The sequence below is a fragment of the Myotis nattereri genome (genome assembly GCF_964212035.1).
Source record: "Myotis nattereri genome assembly, chromosome: 16".
NCBI lineage: Eukaryota > Metazoa > Chordata > Mammalia > Chiroptera > Vespertilionidae > Myotis > Myotis nattereri.
The window spans coordinates 34,624,838-34,642,625 of record NC_138091.1 but is presented as its reverse complement, the minus strand read 5'-3'; the positions used below and the strand labels follow the sequence as shown (position 1 = coordinate 34,642,625).

Here is a 17,788-nt window from a genome sequence, read left to right as displayed (position 1 = left end):
AATAGTATGGTGATTCCTCAAAATTTTTAAATCAGAACTACCATAATACCCAGCAATTCTACTTCTGGGCATTTATTCAAAGAAAATGAAAACACATTTGAAAACTATATGCATCCCTATGTTCACTGCAGTATTATTTATCATCACCAAGACATGGAAACAGCCTAGATATCCATGCTAATTTAAAAAAAAAAAAGATAAATGGATAAAGAAACGTGATACACACACACACACACACACACACACACACACACAATGAAATATTACTTAGCCATTAAAAAGAATAAAATCTTACCATCTGTGACAACATGAATATTATGCTAAGTGAAATAGACAGAGACGGACAAAAACTACCATCTTACTAGACTACAGTAGAAAAAAAATTCTAACTCCAGACTTCCTTCAGAATCAATTCTTGCTGGAATTTTCATCCTTCTAGCCTGCCCTAAAAATCTTAGTCTTGTCTATTACGTTCTTAAAAAAATCCCTCTCTACCCATGTGTGTGGATTCTATGCTTATTTCTGCACTTCTGGGCAGTAGTAGAAGTCTGAGGATGTGGGGAAAGGAGGAGGGAGAGAGATAGGCTCACACATTTCACCCGGGTGTGGGCTAGAAGGGGTCAATGTGGGGGTAGAAAGAGACATCTGCAATATTTTCAACAATAAAGATAAAATTTCTTTAAATTCCTCATGTGTGATAATACAGTTATCTCATGTATGTTATGATAATTAATTAAACAACTGCTTTAAAAGTACAACATAGCTACATGAAGAGAATATATAAGAAGAAACTGAAGCAATCTAGTACAAGGCTTGCTTAGTAATACGTGGAAAACATATTATGAGTTGAAAATTCATACCCTAAAATTATAGTACTAAATAAGACATCAACAGAAATATAGGAATATCCTAATAATTGAATCCCAGGAAATATCAAGTTGGTACATACTTGTGACAAAAAACTTTTTTGTGAAAGTACAGCTATCAAAGGCAGCAATTTTCTCCTGCAAGACTACAACGAGGATCCTAAAATTAGAAAGAAAAAAATTTAAAAATATGAGTGTGAAAGTCTATTCTATAGAATCATAAATAAGTTAAATCATCTAGATGTAAACAAGTATCTATCTTTAAAACTTCAATAAAATCAAGCATTTCTTATACAATTTAGGCTAGAAATATATGTCTCATAAAAGGCAAAAATATAACCATAAAACCCTTAATAAGCAAGACAGACATTAGTGGAATAAAAGTGACAGAGAACCAACAACATCTCAAAAAAATTTTTCCTCTGAACAAAATTTTGTCTCCGCTCATTATAAATCAAATAAATCTATGTTCATTAAGAATGTATGAGATCAATAAATTGCTGGCTATTTACTAAAAGTATTTTTCCACTTCTGGCTCAAAGTCATGGAATTGAACATAAAATGGATTTATCCATTAAAATTATTCACTTAAAATTATTGCTGAATTCCCCAACACAAAAGCAAAAAAAAAACCTCAGACAACTATTATTCAGGGTAAATGAGTCATTTCTGATTGACTCAATATATTAAAAGTTAATCAGACTCCATATGAACTATAGGTTCTCCCAGAGATTTACAAATGATTAGGAAAATAATTTAGTTACAAATTTTCTTAAACTGAAATTCCTAAAAATACATCCCAAATAAAGTTATATTACAAACTACATTTTAGAGCTGTTCCATGCAAAGACATTAACAGGCAAATTTCAAAGTTTTTAAAAATCAAATAAAGATTATAATGATTGGCAAGTATTTAACATACTCATTGTCTTTGAATAATTTGATATGTCATAATATAATTACATTATCCCAACAATAAGGTATTCCTCTTATCTATAATAATAAAAGTGTGATATGCTAATTACACTGGATGTCCTTCCTACCGATCTTCCCTTCCGGGTGAAGCCCACATTGTGGGCTGCCAGCGGCCAGAGGAAGCCCAGGGCCAGGGTGCCAGAGGGAAGCCGGTGCCAGCCAGGGGAAGAAAGGCCTACTCTTGAACAAATTTTGTGCATCAGGCCTCAAGTTTTCTATAATTTTGAGTTTGATATTACTGAAGTCGAAATATGCATAACAATTAGACCTTCAATATGAATTGTATACTATCACTGAGTAGTTTTTCTTTGCCTATTTCTTACATTCAAATGCTTTTACATTAGTATCAAAGCCAATGTGTTCTTTATATTTATCGCGTATGTCTACCTTTCCTATTACATTCAACCATTCTGAGTCACTTTCTGAAATATTTCTTTAAAATCTAACCTGAATCTTTTATTATAAAATTTATGTTGAAACAGCACAAAATATTTAATTTTCCATGTTCTGTGTGTTTGTTTTTTAATGCAATGGAAGAACTATATTTTGCACCCATGACCTTGTTCAAGACATTTATGATCATAGGGCTTCAATTTGCTCAATTGTAAAAGTAAAGTATTGAGTAACAGAAGATTCTTAGGGTCCCTTTCTCCTTCAATGTTTTGTACTTAAAATAAAATTAATTCTTCATTATTACTAGGTCAGGTGGAAGTTCAACCCAGATCTGAAAATTTTCCTAGAGAGTTTAACAAAACAGATCTTAATGAAGGGAAACATTATCTCAATTGTGATCTTAAGGAATAAGGAAAAAAAAATCATTTTTTGCATTCACAGTGCTAAAAGGAAAATACATTTCTTAAACACAGAAGTACATACATATTAAATACTAAAAAGTTAAGTGATACATATAAAATCATTTCTCATAACCTTTGTATGTTTGCTCAGATACTTTCTATTCTTTTCCATTTCATTTTTAAAATACTGGTTACAATTCACTAAATTTAATTCAAAATTCACTAATGAGTCAATACTAAAAATTTGAAAACATTTGTTAAGAAATCTTAAGAGCTACTCCATTTAGCAGAATTCAAAAGGTGTTTTTGCAATTAAAAAAAAATCAAAGATAGTCAATTATATTGGCAGGGCTCCACATGCCCAGAAGATATGTTACTTTGTAAAAGAAATACATGAGAAAAAAAATGCTTACCGCTTATTGCAATGAAGATCATAGATAGGAGTTTTAAACTGAATGGACTTGACCATTTCCCCAGTACGAAGTGAATACAGATCAACACAACAGTAAGGTGGGCTAGTGCTAAAAAAAAAAAAAAAAAACACAAATGCCATTAGTTTTCACAAGGTAGGATGGCCAGTAAACTCTGTATTTTCTCGATGAAAAGGTGAAGAGCTTGAGAAATACAGATTGGTAGTTACAAAATAGTCATGGGAATGTAAAGTATAACAAAGGAAATATAGTCAATAATATTGTAATGTCTATGTATGGGGCTATGTTGGTACTAGAAATATCAGGGCAACACTTTGTAAAGTATATGAGTGTCTAGCAGCTAGACTCTAGCTACTATGCCATACACCTGAAACCAATACAAAATAATATTGAATATAAGTTATAAATGAAAAAAATGTTAATTTAAAAAAATGTTAGTGAGAATGTGGAGAAAAGGGAACCCTTTTGCACTGTTGGTGGGAATGGGAACTGGTGCAGCCACTATGGAAAACAGTATGAAAGTTCCTCAAAAAATTTGTAATTTGTCCTAACCGGTTTGGCTCAGTGGATAGAGCATCAGCCTGCAGACTGAAGGGTCCCAGCTCAATTCCGGTCAAGGGCACATGCTTGGGTTGTGGGCTCCATCCCCAGTGGGGGAGGGGGGGAAGAGAGAGGGGAGAGGAGGCAGCCAATCGATGATTCTCTCACATCATTGATGTTTCTATCTCTCTCCCTCTCCCTTCCTCTCTGAAATCAATAAAAACATGTAATTTGTTATTCATAATAACAAAAACAGTTAAGTGTTGATCAATAAAGGAATGGATATATTGTGATATATTAATGTAATAGAATGCTTCTAGAATATTACTCAGCAATTTAAAAAAATAAACTATCCATACAATTGAGATGAACCTCAAACCATTATGAAGTAAAAAAAAAAAAAAAAGTCAAGACATAAAAGTTTACATACTGTGTGAGTCCCTTCCAATGAAAAACTAGAAAGGCAAAACTATAATAGGAAGCATATCAGTGGTTGCCAGGGACCAGGGAAGGAGGAAAACTATATAGTATAAAGTGGCATGAGAAATTTTGGGGGGTGTGATAGAAATATTGTTGTGTCGTGATTATATTGGGTATTCACACAATTGTATACAATTGGCAAAACTGGGTCGGGGAGGGGGAAATCTAGTAAACTTCAACTTCAATCTCTAAAATTAACACAAGGCAAAAACTCTTCTCTTAATGTTCCCAATAATTAAACTAATCTTCTGCTGAGAAGCAATGAGTTAATAATGAATGAAATTTAACATTTTGCCAGACCAGCTGGGAAGTAAAAAACAGCTTGTCACCTTCAATTAGCAGCTCATTACAGCTACTGGTACATAGAAACTTGAATTCTGATCATTTCACTGACATCATACATTGTCACAACTGAGGTTGTTCCTGCAGAAAGCCTCCCATTGAGGTAGACAAAACTGCAATGAAGGCTGTTTAGAGTTGACTTAACAAGACTTGATAGAACTAAAAATTCTATTGGTATGTGCAAAACCCCGCTTAGTAAGTGCCTAATAGAATAAAGATAACTCTTTAAAATAAGAGTGTTCAGAAAGTCACACATTCATAAAGGAGTCACACATTCTGTCAATAACACAACTGTGTACACGCTTGGCATATCCTTTTGTTCTCTACTTTCTTTTCAAAAGCCTTGACCATTTCCCTGGGACACAGCACAAGACAATCTTAATTTTCCTCATGGGTAGGCTGACGAGAAAGCTCTCCATAACATCAGCAGTAAATGCAGACATGACATACAAGGCTTTTACTTTGTACTCTCATATATACTAAACAGTGACCGAGAAAATAAGACAATTAAAATTAGAAATCAGCAGAATGAAAAAAGTAAAGAAAAATTAAAACAGCTTATGATGAACACTGTCAAATCAATTAAGCTTAACCAACTTATAGAAGACTCCACCCAACAAAAGCAGAATACACTTTCTTCTGAAATGCCCACAATTATATTTAAGCACTAGAGGCCCAATGCATGAAATTCGTGCAAGAGGCTTGGCCCTCGCAGCCCTAGCTTTGTCCGGAAGCTCGTCCAGAAGGCTGTCCAGACAGTTGTCCAGAATGTCATCAGGATGATCGTTCGGCTGTTCAGTCCAATTAGCATATTAGCTCTTTATTATATAGGATAGGATGGGCACTTGTGATCTATTCCATTATATCACACTCAAAAGTTACAAACTTTAAAAATCTATCTATCTAGTTAAAAGTCTTCCTAAACCATATATCTTTGATCATTTATTCCAGTTTCAGAATCTATCAATGACACCCACCCTAGCTGGTTTGGCTCAGTGGATAAAGCATCAGCCTGTGGACTGAAGGGTCCCAGGTTTGATCCCACTCAAGGGCATATGCCTGGTTACAGGCTCAATCCCCAGTTGGTGGTGTGCAGGAGAAAGCCAATCACTGATTCTCTCTCATCATTGATGCTTCTCTCTCTCTCTCTCTCTCTCTCCCTTTCCCTTCCTCTCTGAATCAATAAAAATATATTTTTTAAATGACACCCCATTGTCACAGAATGTCAACTTTTTATCTAAGCAAATAAAACCCCTGTAATATGGACCAAATTGTTTTAAATATTTAGTGTACATTTTCTTCTTGTACTCTAGTTCATATATCATTAGTGACTATTTTTTTTAAATAAATGGTTTTATTGATATTAGAGAGAGAAGAAGAGAAAGAGACAGAGAGACAGAAACATCGATGAGAGAGGAACATCGTCAATCAGCTGCCTCCTCTATGCCCTCACCAGGGACCAAGCCTACAACCCGGGCATGTGCCCTAAAAGGGAATCCAATCGTCAACCTCCTGGTTTCTGGGTCGATGCTCAACTGCTGAACCACACTGGCTGGGCCATTAGTGACTTTTTTACTCATGGTCCTCTATTCTACCCCCATTGCCAAACATCTAATGATTATCTCTCATCATTGATGTTTCTATTTCTCTCTCCCTCTCCCCTCCTCTCTGAAATCAATAAAATATATATATATATATATATATATATATATATATATATATAATTTTTTTTTTAAAGTGGATTCTCTCCGAGTCAAGCCTACAGATAAAAACCCAATTAGGCTGATACTTTAAGAGCAGCCTTGTAAGACCCTAGACTCAGGACCCAGTTTGTCCTTCTGCCATTGTACTAGTTCAAAATAACATTGGTTTTCCTTTTCACCTACTATATTTGAAAATTAAATTTCAGCATTGTAACTGAAGTTATAATTTACTGTTTATATTTTAATCTATTGAATTAATTTCTTTACATAAAGTAGTATATGGACAATTACATTAAACTAATACACTTTTACATAATTTTTTAAATATAAACTATTCTGAGACAAATCTCAGTGGGTGTCTATTTCTTCAGTTCTTCTGTAACACATTAACATTGTTAGTAACCTAACTTACGTTTTTAAGGCAATAGAGACAGTTTACAAAATAATAAAGCTGGAAAACTACTGAACATCAAATACTTTAAATCAAAAAAAGTTATTTTAATCTTCATAAGTTATATCAGTAATTTGTTCTTAATGAATTGAGGTTACACAGTTAAAAGGTTTGACCAAATGTACATAACCACATCATTTGGTTGAGTGATCATCAGAATTCTCAACCCATTACTTCAGAATTGTTTTATATACAAATAATACTATACATGTTGTAAACATGGGAAAATATTCTGACAGTCTGTTTCAGATCTAACAATTAATACTTAAAGAAAAAGTCAACAATATGTGAGGTCAAGACAAATGAACCACTGAAAGGACTATGAATTGGAACTGAAATTAAGATTTTTAGGTATGTACAGCTAAGTATTGCTGTTGAAGTACATCTTTTCATGTTAGAATTAATAATCCCTTTCCTATGTCAAAAACTAGGTTATTAACTTCTAAAGAATGATAAATGACCCAGGTATCTTGAGCCTTTTGTGAAGAGTTAGTATAATGTTGAATACTTTAGCATTTTTTTTTTATGTATAAAGAAATGATGATGGACCTTAGGCTCTATTTTTGAAATTTAAATACTACCTAAAAACAGTATATTAGCTATTTTCTGTGCTTTATGGGGGGAAAGGAATTACAAAGAATACAATATTAAGTTAAACTCGTATACTCAAATTTATAAATATCTAAAATATTTAAATTTTGAATCTCAGAGTCTAATTTTAATTTTTATGATAATATGTTTTTTAAAAACCTATTTGAAATATGATTTTATTGATTTTTAGATAGAAAGGAAGGGGGAGTGAGAGAAAGATAAAACACCAATCAACTACCTCCTGCATGCCCCCGTACTGGTGACGTAGCCCTCAACCTAGGCATGTTCCCTGACCAGGAATCGAACTGATGACCTCTGGGTGCATGAAATCATGCTCAATCCACTGAGCCACACCAACTGGGTAATAATAATAACATGCTTTTTGCTTTATATTAATGTATTTTATTAGAATCATAGCCACTTTCTTATCCTGGACAATGTTTTCAAAATAGTTTTTTTTGTAATGCAATACAATGAGCATCACCTTAAAGCAATGTGAAATATGGCTTTTATGATTTGAAAATTCTAAACATTAATACCATTTTCCTTTACAAACACTTTTATTATTTTTATTCATGATATTTAACAGATTGAAACGAAATTAGGAAAAGCGGAACAAAGTATCTGAGAAAGTGACATTTTCCAAGAATGTGCATGTATAAGTGAAACACAAAATAGCAAAGACATCTTAAATCTACCACAAATTGCAAGAAGCATGGAAACACTTATTTTTAAATGGGAAAAAGCTGCACAACCTTCAACATGTGTTACTGAATCTAATCCTTTAAATATAAGAGGAAAATTTTTGATAGAATTACATTATTTGTATTCTTATTCAGTTCCTAAAGAACAAAAGCCACTTGGTTGCATGTTTTATTAAGTAATTAAAAAGAAAATGGAAACTTAACCATATTAAAAGCTAAGTTTGTGATTATTGTACTTAATAATAACATTTTTCTTCAGCAAAGTTCTGAAAAAACACCGGGTAATTAAACTTGCAACACTATCCCAAGTTACAAGAGTGGTAGTAGTGAAGCCTTTATTAAGGGAGGCAACCAGCAGGAAGAAGTAATATCTCCACATAAAAGTAGGGGGTAATGTTAGAATTGGGGGTCAAAACAGATATTCTTCAATAAGTATCCTCATTTCACATACTGCATAACAGGCAAAGACATCCTGCATTCGATTTTTTTTAAAATAAGTTTCTGTTATTTGCAATGAAATACAAAGATGAGTTTGAAATACTCAGCCTTTAAGGGAGAATTCAAAATAATTAGGTATATGTTTTTTTAAACAGGGTAGAATATATGCCCTAGCTGGTTTGGATCAGTGGATAGAGCATTGGCCTGAGAACTGAAGGGTCCCAGGTTCGATTCTGGTCAAGGGCACATGCCTGGGTTGCAGGCTCGATCCCCAGTGGGAGGTGTGCAGGAGGCAACTGATCAATGATTCTCTCTCATCATTGATGTTTCTCTCTCTCTCCTCCTTTCCCTTCCTCTCTGAAATCAATGAAAAAATATATATATTTTTAAAAGGATAGAATATAAAGTTATAATATAAGGAAATATGTTTAATATATCACAGTGAAAAGCAAAGGCAATGAAAATTCAAATTATGAAAGATATATTACAGGGCACAATTAAAGTCTGCAGTTGACTTCATATATCCATATATGAATAACATCCTATATAATAAAAGCCTAATATGCTAAGTGTCCGGTCATCCGGTCAACCAATCAAAGTGTAATATGCTAATGATATGCTAAGGCTGCTCATCCACTTGCTATGATGTGCACTGACCACCAGGGGGCAGATGCTCCTACTGGTAGATTAGCTCGCTGCTGGAATCTGGCCAATCTGGACTGAGGGAGACGGGCTGGACACGCCCTGGAGTCCTCCTGCGGTCCGTTACCCCCACCCCCGCCCCCCCCACCCCCAGCTGGCCAACCTCCCGCATCCCTCCCCGGCCCCAATCATGCACCAGTGGTCCCTCGGCCTGATCTGTGCCCTCTCACAATCCAGGACCCTTCAGGAGATGTCGGAGAGCCAGTTTCGGCCCGATAGTGAAGGCCAGGCCGAGGGACCCCACTGGTGCACAAATTCGTGCACCGGGCCTCTAGTTTGTTATATTAGTGGTTGCTTTAGTACAACACTTAAATTTTTAATAGGAAATTTATCCCAGTAATACCATTTGACCTAGTAATTTGACCCAGTAATACCACTTCTAGGAATATATCCCAAGAAAACAGAAACACCAATCAGAAAGGATATATTGCACCCCTATGTACATAGGGGCACAATTTACAATTGCTAAGACTTGGAAACAGCCTAAATGCCCATCAGCAGATGAGTGGATTAGAAAACTGTGGTGCATCTACACAATGGAATACTATGCTGCGGTAAAAAAGAAGAAATTCTTACCATTTGCAACAGCATGGATGAAACTGGAGAGCATTATTCTAAGTGAAATAAGCCAGTCAGTGAAGGAAAAATACCACATGATCTCACTCATCCTATCTAATAAAAGAGTAATATGCAAAATGACCATCACTCCAACACACAAGATGGCCGGCCCCATGTGGTCACAAGATGGCCGCCACAAGATGGCCGGCAGGGGAGGGCAGTTGTGGGCGATCAGGCCAGCAGGGGAGGGCAGTTAGGGGGGACCAGGCCAGCAGGGGAGGGAAGTTGGGGGCGACCAGGCTGGCAGGGGATGGCAGTTAGGGGCAATCGGGCCAACAGGGGAGCAGTTAGGGGGTGATCAGGCTGGCAGGCAGAAGCAGTTAGGGGCAATCAGGCAGGCAGGCAGGCGAGTGGTTGGGAGCCAGCAGTCCTGGATTGTGAGAGGGATCCCAGATTGGAGAGGGTGCAGGCTGGGCTTAAGGACACACACCTCCCCGCTCATGAACAAATTTCATGCACAGGGCCTCTAGTTTATGGATAATAAAGAACATTATAAACTGATGAACAAAAATAGATACAGAAGCTGAGAAGCATCGAACAGACTGTCAAATGACAGCGGGAAGGCTGGGGAGGGTTGGGAGGTTAGCGGGGGGGGGGGGGGGGGGTAAGAGATCAACCGAAGGACTTGTATGCATGCATATAAGCATAACCAATGGATGCAAGACACTGGGAGGGGGGTGAGGGCATGTGCCGGGGTGTAGGGGAGGCTGAGGGAAAGTCAATTGGGGGGGAAAAAAAGAGACATATGTACTACTATTTGTAATACTTTAAATAAAAAAAATTTTTTTATTACATAGCAGAGATCAGCCAACTATGTCCCAAATCCAACCCCACTGCTAGTTTCATTGGAGCATAGCCACACTCACTTTTTCTTTATTTTCTATGGCTGAGCTGAGTAGTTGCCACAGAAACCATATGGTCAGCTAAGCTTAAAACATTTCATATACGGCAAACAAAATTTCAATGACCTATAGGGTGGTTTTCCTAATGTAATGTGGCTATTTTACACTGTCCTTCTGAGGGATCTTATAGTATTTGCTTCAGGTGTTGTGGAGGAATTCAAGGTGAGCCTACTTCCTTAAAAACAGGAACTCTACAATAAGACATCATGGGAGTAACTATTCTGATTTTTTACATTACCGCCATTGCATTACTTTGCCTCTCTTATTTGGGAGCAATATATATGTCCTAGTTTTCTTCCCATTTTCTCAAGCTCTCATTTTATTCAGTTTCCTACCTATTCTCCCTCAGTGCCTTCCAATTTCTTCATCAACTGTGATGCATTTGTGAATTTTCCCCCATCTATTTCTTCCCATAGGTTTTGTCTCTCCTATTATATTCACCCTTTCTTCCCAGAGTTCTTCTATTTGTTTTGTTTTCTTCCTTCATAGGGAATAAATTATATAAAATTATTCTGAAATATTTGTTTACAATTATCAATTGATCAATAGCAACATTATTCTACTGATTGTTTTTCACTTACCAATAATATCTTGCAGAGTTAGGTTTTTCATTTGCCCATATCATGTACGTTTTCAAAGAAAAAGTTGTTCATAATATTGCTTATTACCTTTTAATGACCATAAAATCTATAGTAATGGCCCTTCATTTATTCTTGATACTGGTAATTTGTGTCTTCTATTTTTATTAATCCTAATCTCACTAAAGGGTTATCACTTATATTAGTGTTTTAAAAAAAACTAGCTTTTGGCGTAACTGATTTTTCTGTTTTCTTTCACTGATTTCCACTTATTATTTTCTACCACTCACTTATTTTAGATAAACTTTCTCATCTTTTTTGATTCATAAGGTGAAAAGCTTTAGATCTTTCTTCTTCTCAAATGAAAGCATTTAGTGCTTTAAACAAGCATTTTCTTATGAGTTCTGCTTGTCCCATAGTTTAATTTGCAAATTTTGTACAAATTTCCCAGAGATGTTTGCTATTGATTTCTAATTGCATTATGGTTATAAAAGATATTCTATTATATTATCACCAGCATATGATCAGTCTTGGTGAATGTTCCACAGGCATTTAAAACTACGTGGATATAATGGTTTGTAAATACCAGGTTAGTCAAATTGATATTATAGTCACACCTCCTATATTCTGACTAATGTACTATCTATTCATTCCACCTGTTTCTAAAAGAGGAATGCTAACCTCCAACTTTAATTCTTGATCTCTATTTCCCCTCTCAGCTGTAATGTATTTTGAAAATTCATATATTTTGAAACATGTATCTGAAGACATTTAAAAAAAAAAATGAACAAAGGACGTAAGCAAAGTTATGAATGTTTGGAACAGTTAGCTTGCCATCTTCTGTAACATCTATGATATACATATACCATAAAAATCTAATAGTTCAATTTTTCTGACATTTGCTAAAGTAAAATCTCCACTAGATAAAAGGAAAACATGTCCAATCATTTGAAAATGGAGCAAAATCTCCAAAATCTAGAAATCAAGTCTCATTTCCCAATAACACAAAGTTCAACTTTGTCAGCTTGTCAAATGTCTCTCCCAAATTAAAAATCCAGGGATCTGCCCCCTTACCCCAAATAAATAGATCAATATCAATAAGAATGCAAACATTTTAAACTTCTCAACTGGTTTTAATTATACCAATGAGGGAAAAGTGAAACATATTCTAATTACTTTTCTACAAAACCTGATCTAATATTAGTAGTATATAACTACGTTGAGGTTATTATAACTAAAACCCTAACACATAAAAAAAAGCATTTTATTTCAAAGCTATTACAAGGACATAACTCTAAAAATAATATAGGACAGTTCATAACATGTTAATACATGTGTGATATTTGTAAATAACATTAATGATCCATATTAATAATGCCAACATTTCCAAGGGCAAAGACAATAGAATATGTTGAGTTTATTCTAACAAATAAAGAAGAGAACTGTCCACTAAGTCTTTCAAAATATTTTCCATATTTTTTAAATAATTTGGAGAATTACATTCCTTAATGAAGGAATGCAAACAAAGCGACTAAACAAATCATATTAATGTCATCTTTACATTTCAGACTTACAAGCCCTTTCATTCAAAAGAACTATAAGCTACTGGAGGGCAGAGGCTATGTTTTGTTAACTGTTGAACAAAGAATCAATCAAGAAGAATTAATCAATGTTAACTACTGGTTATCAATAAACTTCTCAATGATACTGTAATGGTGGATACATGTTTTTATAAGTTTGTCCAAACTCATAAAATGTACACCACCAAGAGTTAAACCTAATGCAAACTATGGACTTCAGGTGACAATGACATGCACAATGATCCTATGACAGTTAAAATTTTATAAAAGAAAGCAATGAAATATCTTGGAAAAGTACTTCTATCAATAGCAACTTCAAATATTGAACATTTAATATTTAAGTTGCTGATATTCATTCAATAATTGATTAGAAACACGATATTTTTAAACACAGAAGAGAACAAAAATAACAAAGACTGAAACGGCAACCTTGCCTTCAATGACATCAGGTTTCCAAAAAATCAAAAACAAACATATCTGTCTCTGTATTTATATGGCAAATACTATAATAAGCCAAGATTATTAAAACCATTTATATTGTATTCTTTTAAATTAATTATTCAGAATATCAAAATATCGCTTTATAATTCCCTATATAAAAAATGTTTCATTGATAATAGCAGACATGTTAATAAATTGTTCACTATTTGTAATTTTGAAAAATGAATTTAATGAGTCTAAAGTCATGTATCAGAGGGATACAAAGGATAGAGGCAAAAAGAAAAGCTAAAATTTTGCTTAATGACTAAGAAATACATCATGAAGTTCCCCTTAAAAAATATAGTTAATTTCCAGTCACTATATTAAAAAGGAACTATGAATAGTAAACAAATATATTTATTAAATTTATGTTGTTTTTAGTAGAAGCAATAGCACTTCAACAAAACAATACAAAATCTTGTTTGGATTTATTTCATAACTGCATACCTGTTATGATAAACAATGTATATACAGAAGCATTTTTCATACAACAGATACCTATAACCAAAGTTTAACTGAGAAACATGGGATACCTGAAATGAGAACACTAACGTCTGGCCCAACTCACCAAAAGATGATAATTATACTAACTTCTGCTAAGCAAGCACAGAGGCCAAATACACTATACTGTGTAAAAACATGTGTGTTTTTATTATTGCAATGCTACCCTAAAACTTTATAAATGTGTAAAAAGACTGAGTATACATGTGAAATCAATACAAACCAACTTATTAAACATGTCAAAGAAACCTACAGTTCATTATAGCACTTGAGACACACTGAGAAATGAAGAAATGCTAAAGTTAACAGCTTATATGAAATCTACTTCTCAAAATCAAGGAATATCAAAATGTACCACGAGAGAATTCAAAAAGAATATGTGTAAAAACGTATTACTTCTATTAATTCCCTTCTCAATACTTAAAATTACAACGGATAATCTGAGCTTTTTTTTTTTTTTAACAGGACACCTAAATACATGGTTCCAAATCAATTCCTCTAATTTGACTTGTTAAAGTACCAAAAAAATCATTATTTGTACACCATAGAATGTTTGTTTGTAAGTTGGGAGGAATATTTATATTCATATTGGCTAAATGTTTTTACATTCCACAATATGTGATAAAGCCATGTCATGTCATTTCTTCGCCCATCCACCCACCAAAAGCTGAGCTGTTCAGTCATCCAAGGTCACATTAGCCCCCTCCTCAGGACACAATGTGGGTTTTGGAAATTTAAAAAAGAGCTAAAAATAAAATATATATACTGTTATAAACACATATTTGTTGTACAAATAATATCCATTTATATTTACATTTATATTTATATTTATATCAATTTAGCTAAATCGTGTTATCAGGTGTAGAAATAAAGCAGATAAGATTTCAAATGAAGTATAAATTAAAATTGCAACAGTACCAAATGCCTAAAGATATAGATTTGGTTAAGACATAAGCAGTTTTTCATTTTAACAGTATTATTACCATAAAAGAATACTTTTCACGGAGTAGTTAGAAGAAAAATGTTTTTCTTATTTGGCTGCTCTTGTAAAGGTAAATAGGATTGGGGGAGCGGGGGGGATAAGCAAAAGTTGTGAAATGCATATATTACATCCAATGTGGAAAATCATTTTGAAACAATATACTAGAAGTGAAAATGTATAACTGCTTTCCTTTGATCAAAACTTTTTTTAAACATAATTTTGAAATGTGGCAATTTAAAGAAATAACCCTCCTTCACAATTCACAAATAAAACTAATTTATGAATGGTCATCGATGTAATGCAAAAGTATAACTACACAAAATGAAAAATACTAAGGTTATATTAGAGCAATCTGTAACCACAGCTAACCACCACAAGATGTGAATTTCTGACACAACCTTATAATTTTAGATTTCATTATGAGGAATAAAAAAAAAAAAACTACTACTACCTTTACAAACTAAAGCTATTTCTACACAATACCTAAATAAAAGACTGCCAAAATAAATTTCTACCCAAGTGAAACCATGATTTTATTTGCATTTCTAAAGAGTGTGATTACTGTTTTTCAAGAATTCTCTAAGAGGATTTAAGAAGATCAGTAAAGGGCTGGAGCTGAAGTTGTAAGTTAGAGCAGACTTTCATAGGAAATAAAGGCAGGCTAACTGAAATCTGGGTTGCCTTAGAATATATAAAATGCAGTCACTGTGTTTATGCTACCAACAGTATAGAATCACTGATTCTAACAGCAAAGGATGAAAAGCAGGTGGTTATCACAAAAGTTATTCTATTTCAAAAATGTGTACAAGCCAGAAATGTTAAGACAGATAAATTGGAATGATGTAATGTTTCAGAGAAATGAAAGAGAACTGTCTCTCTAAGATTCTAGTCCCAGTCTAATGGACAGCTAAAAATGGAAACTGGAAATTCCCATTTCAACTTCCAGGATTAAGCAATTTAATAGTTATCAGTGTGACTCTACAAAGTGGTTCAACTTCATTTTAAAAAACATACTTTCAGATCCAAAGTCTCCTTTAAAATGGACAGAATGCTTTTTCATACTTAAAAATAATTTCTTTACATTTTGAACCTAGATTTTAAAATAAAGAAGAAACTTAAAAAAAAAAAAAAAAAGCCCACCTCAGGCAAGCCTCAGTTCACTGGATCTATGTCACATTGATTTATAACAGTTATTTCTTTGGGGGGTAAAAAAGCACACACAGATGCAAACAATTACTCTATTTTTGTAGGCAACAAGTGAGGTGGGTGGTAACTGAGAAATTTTTTAAAAATCCTGTCACAATATTCTGCTTTTTCTTAAGAAACCCTCCTCACACAACAAACGTTTGCCACATCAGAGAATTTCCAGGGCCCGAAGCACCACTTTGATTCCAGACCGCTGCAGGCATTAGCAGGAGGTAATTAGGGTAAAAAGTTCAGCCACAGTTCCATGTCTAGAGTCCTGCCAGAAATAAATTTCCTCTCTCTTCACTGGTTTCTACTGTACCCTCCCTACGAATCATATTGAAAACACATTTATCTTTGTAGAGTTTGTTCCTCTTGTAATTAACGTTGTGGCGTTTACAGTGTTTAATAATTTGAACCGGCCCCAATCGCAGCCGTCTGGTCGTTAAAAGCGGAGGCGTGCATTATCATTTTCCCTCTGTTGCTGCTCCATTTGAGAAGCGACACACACACCAGTGTATGCTGCAGCTGTTTTCATCAAGCTCTCTGGTCACCAAAAAATGCTTTTATTTCCTTGTTTCAGAAAGGTGCAGGGACAAAACTGACCAACAGATGCATTCAGAATGTGTTCCAGGAAATGTTTCAAGGAAATGAAAGGGACTACTATGAAAACAAAATAAAATAGAAAATGTTGCTTTCCACCATACAAATGTATTATATTTTATTGTTTCCAGAGAGAGAACTATGAAGTGTTATATTTAAGTAAGTGATAAAACCTAAACATACTATTTTAAGCACTTACACATATTTTTAAAAATCTCCAAAGGTACACTCAAAATACTGTCTCTTGTTCTGTGCCCCTATCATCATTCCTCTCTACAAGAACATTCACCCACACCAGGAGGCTCTGATTAATATGCCAGTTATCTCACAATAACTATTTTAAACTTCTCTGGGTATTGTGCTTAAAAACAAGATGTTAATAAAATTACTTGAATGCTAAGAAAAAACCACTGTTCTAACAAGGGGTTCTAACAAAGGATAAAATCAGTTAATACTAAAATACACATTCAAAACACAAACAACAAACAATACAACAAAAATAAAATCTTGCCTCTAGGATATTATGGTTGTGACACTACCTTTTTGAGACCAGAAAGCTTTTTTTTAATATAATAATCTGTTCATAAACATAAAATAATATTCAAATCGTTCATAATTTTTTCAGGATTTTTAGCAAACTATAAGCCAAAAAGAAGTTTATCTTTTCCAATTCTCCTCAAGTATTTGGTCCTCTGTAACCTAAGATATGACTAACAGCCTTACACATAAAAATAAACAAGGAAATTGTGGCCCTCTGTACCACCCTGCACAAATACAGAACCCAAAATCTTTTAGCATTAAAAACAAAAACAACAATTTCCTCTACCACTTCACTTAGCATGACCTTTCCCACAAAGTAACTACCCAGGACTTCCCATTTGTCCTTTTCCCCCTCACGATCTGGATGGCTTCAAGGATTTCTGCCATCTTTCAGGGAAGTTTGCCAACTAGACTTGTGTAACAATATCATGTTATGTACCATTACAGCAGGATTTACATTTCTCAATCATAAAGAAATACTATTTAAAGGTGTTCAATCATTTGAATAGTACTAGGAAGAGATACTATAACTAGCTGAAATATACTCAGTTCCCATAAATATTTCTTGAAAGAATGTAAAGCTCCTCTTAGAATAAAAGAAAAAAGAAACATTAAAATTAAGCATTCCTTGGGGATGGCAGCCTAGTAATCAATTATATTGACACTAGAGGCCCAGTGCACGAAATCTGTGCGGGGGGGGGGGGGGCGGCGGGGAGTTCCCCAGCCTGGCCTGTGCCCTCTCACAGTGTGGGAGCCCCGCGATCAATATCCCCAAAGAGGTAGGTCCCTCCCACCCATCTGA

General features: G+C 34.3%; 1 protein-coding gene across 4 annotated transcripts in view; it reads right to left on the bottom strand.

Moving 5' to 3' along the window:
• The window catches only part of BCAS3 (BCAS3 microtubule associated cell migration factor), a 472,069-nt gene that overhangs the window by 381,229 nt on the left and 73,052 nt on the right, over positions 1–17,788 (bottom strand). For all 4 annotated transcript variants that reach the window (XM_081108786.1, XM_081108785.1, XM_081108787.1 and 1 more), the window contains exons 8-9: positions 3,049–3,156; positions 950–1,026 (exon numbers count right to left, since the gene is read on the bottom strand). In XM_081108786.1, the coding sequence (XP_080964912.1) occupies positions 950–1,026; positions 3,049–3,156 (185 nt within the window). The remainder of the gene's footprint in view (positions 1–949; positions 1,027–3,048; positions 3,157–17,788) is intronic.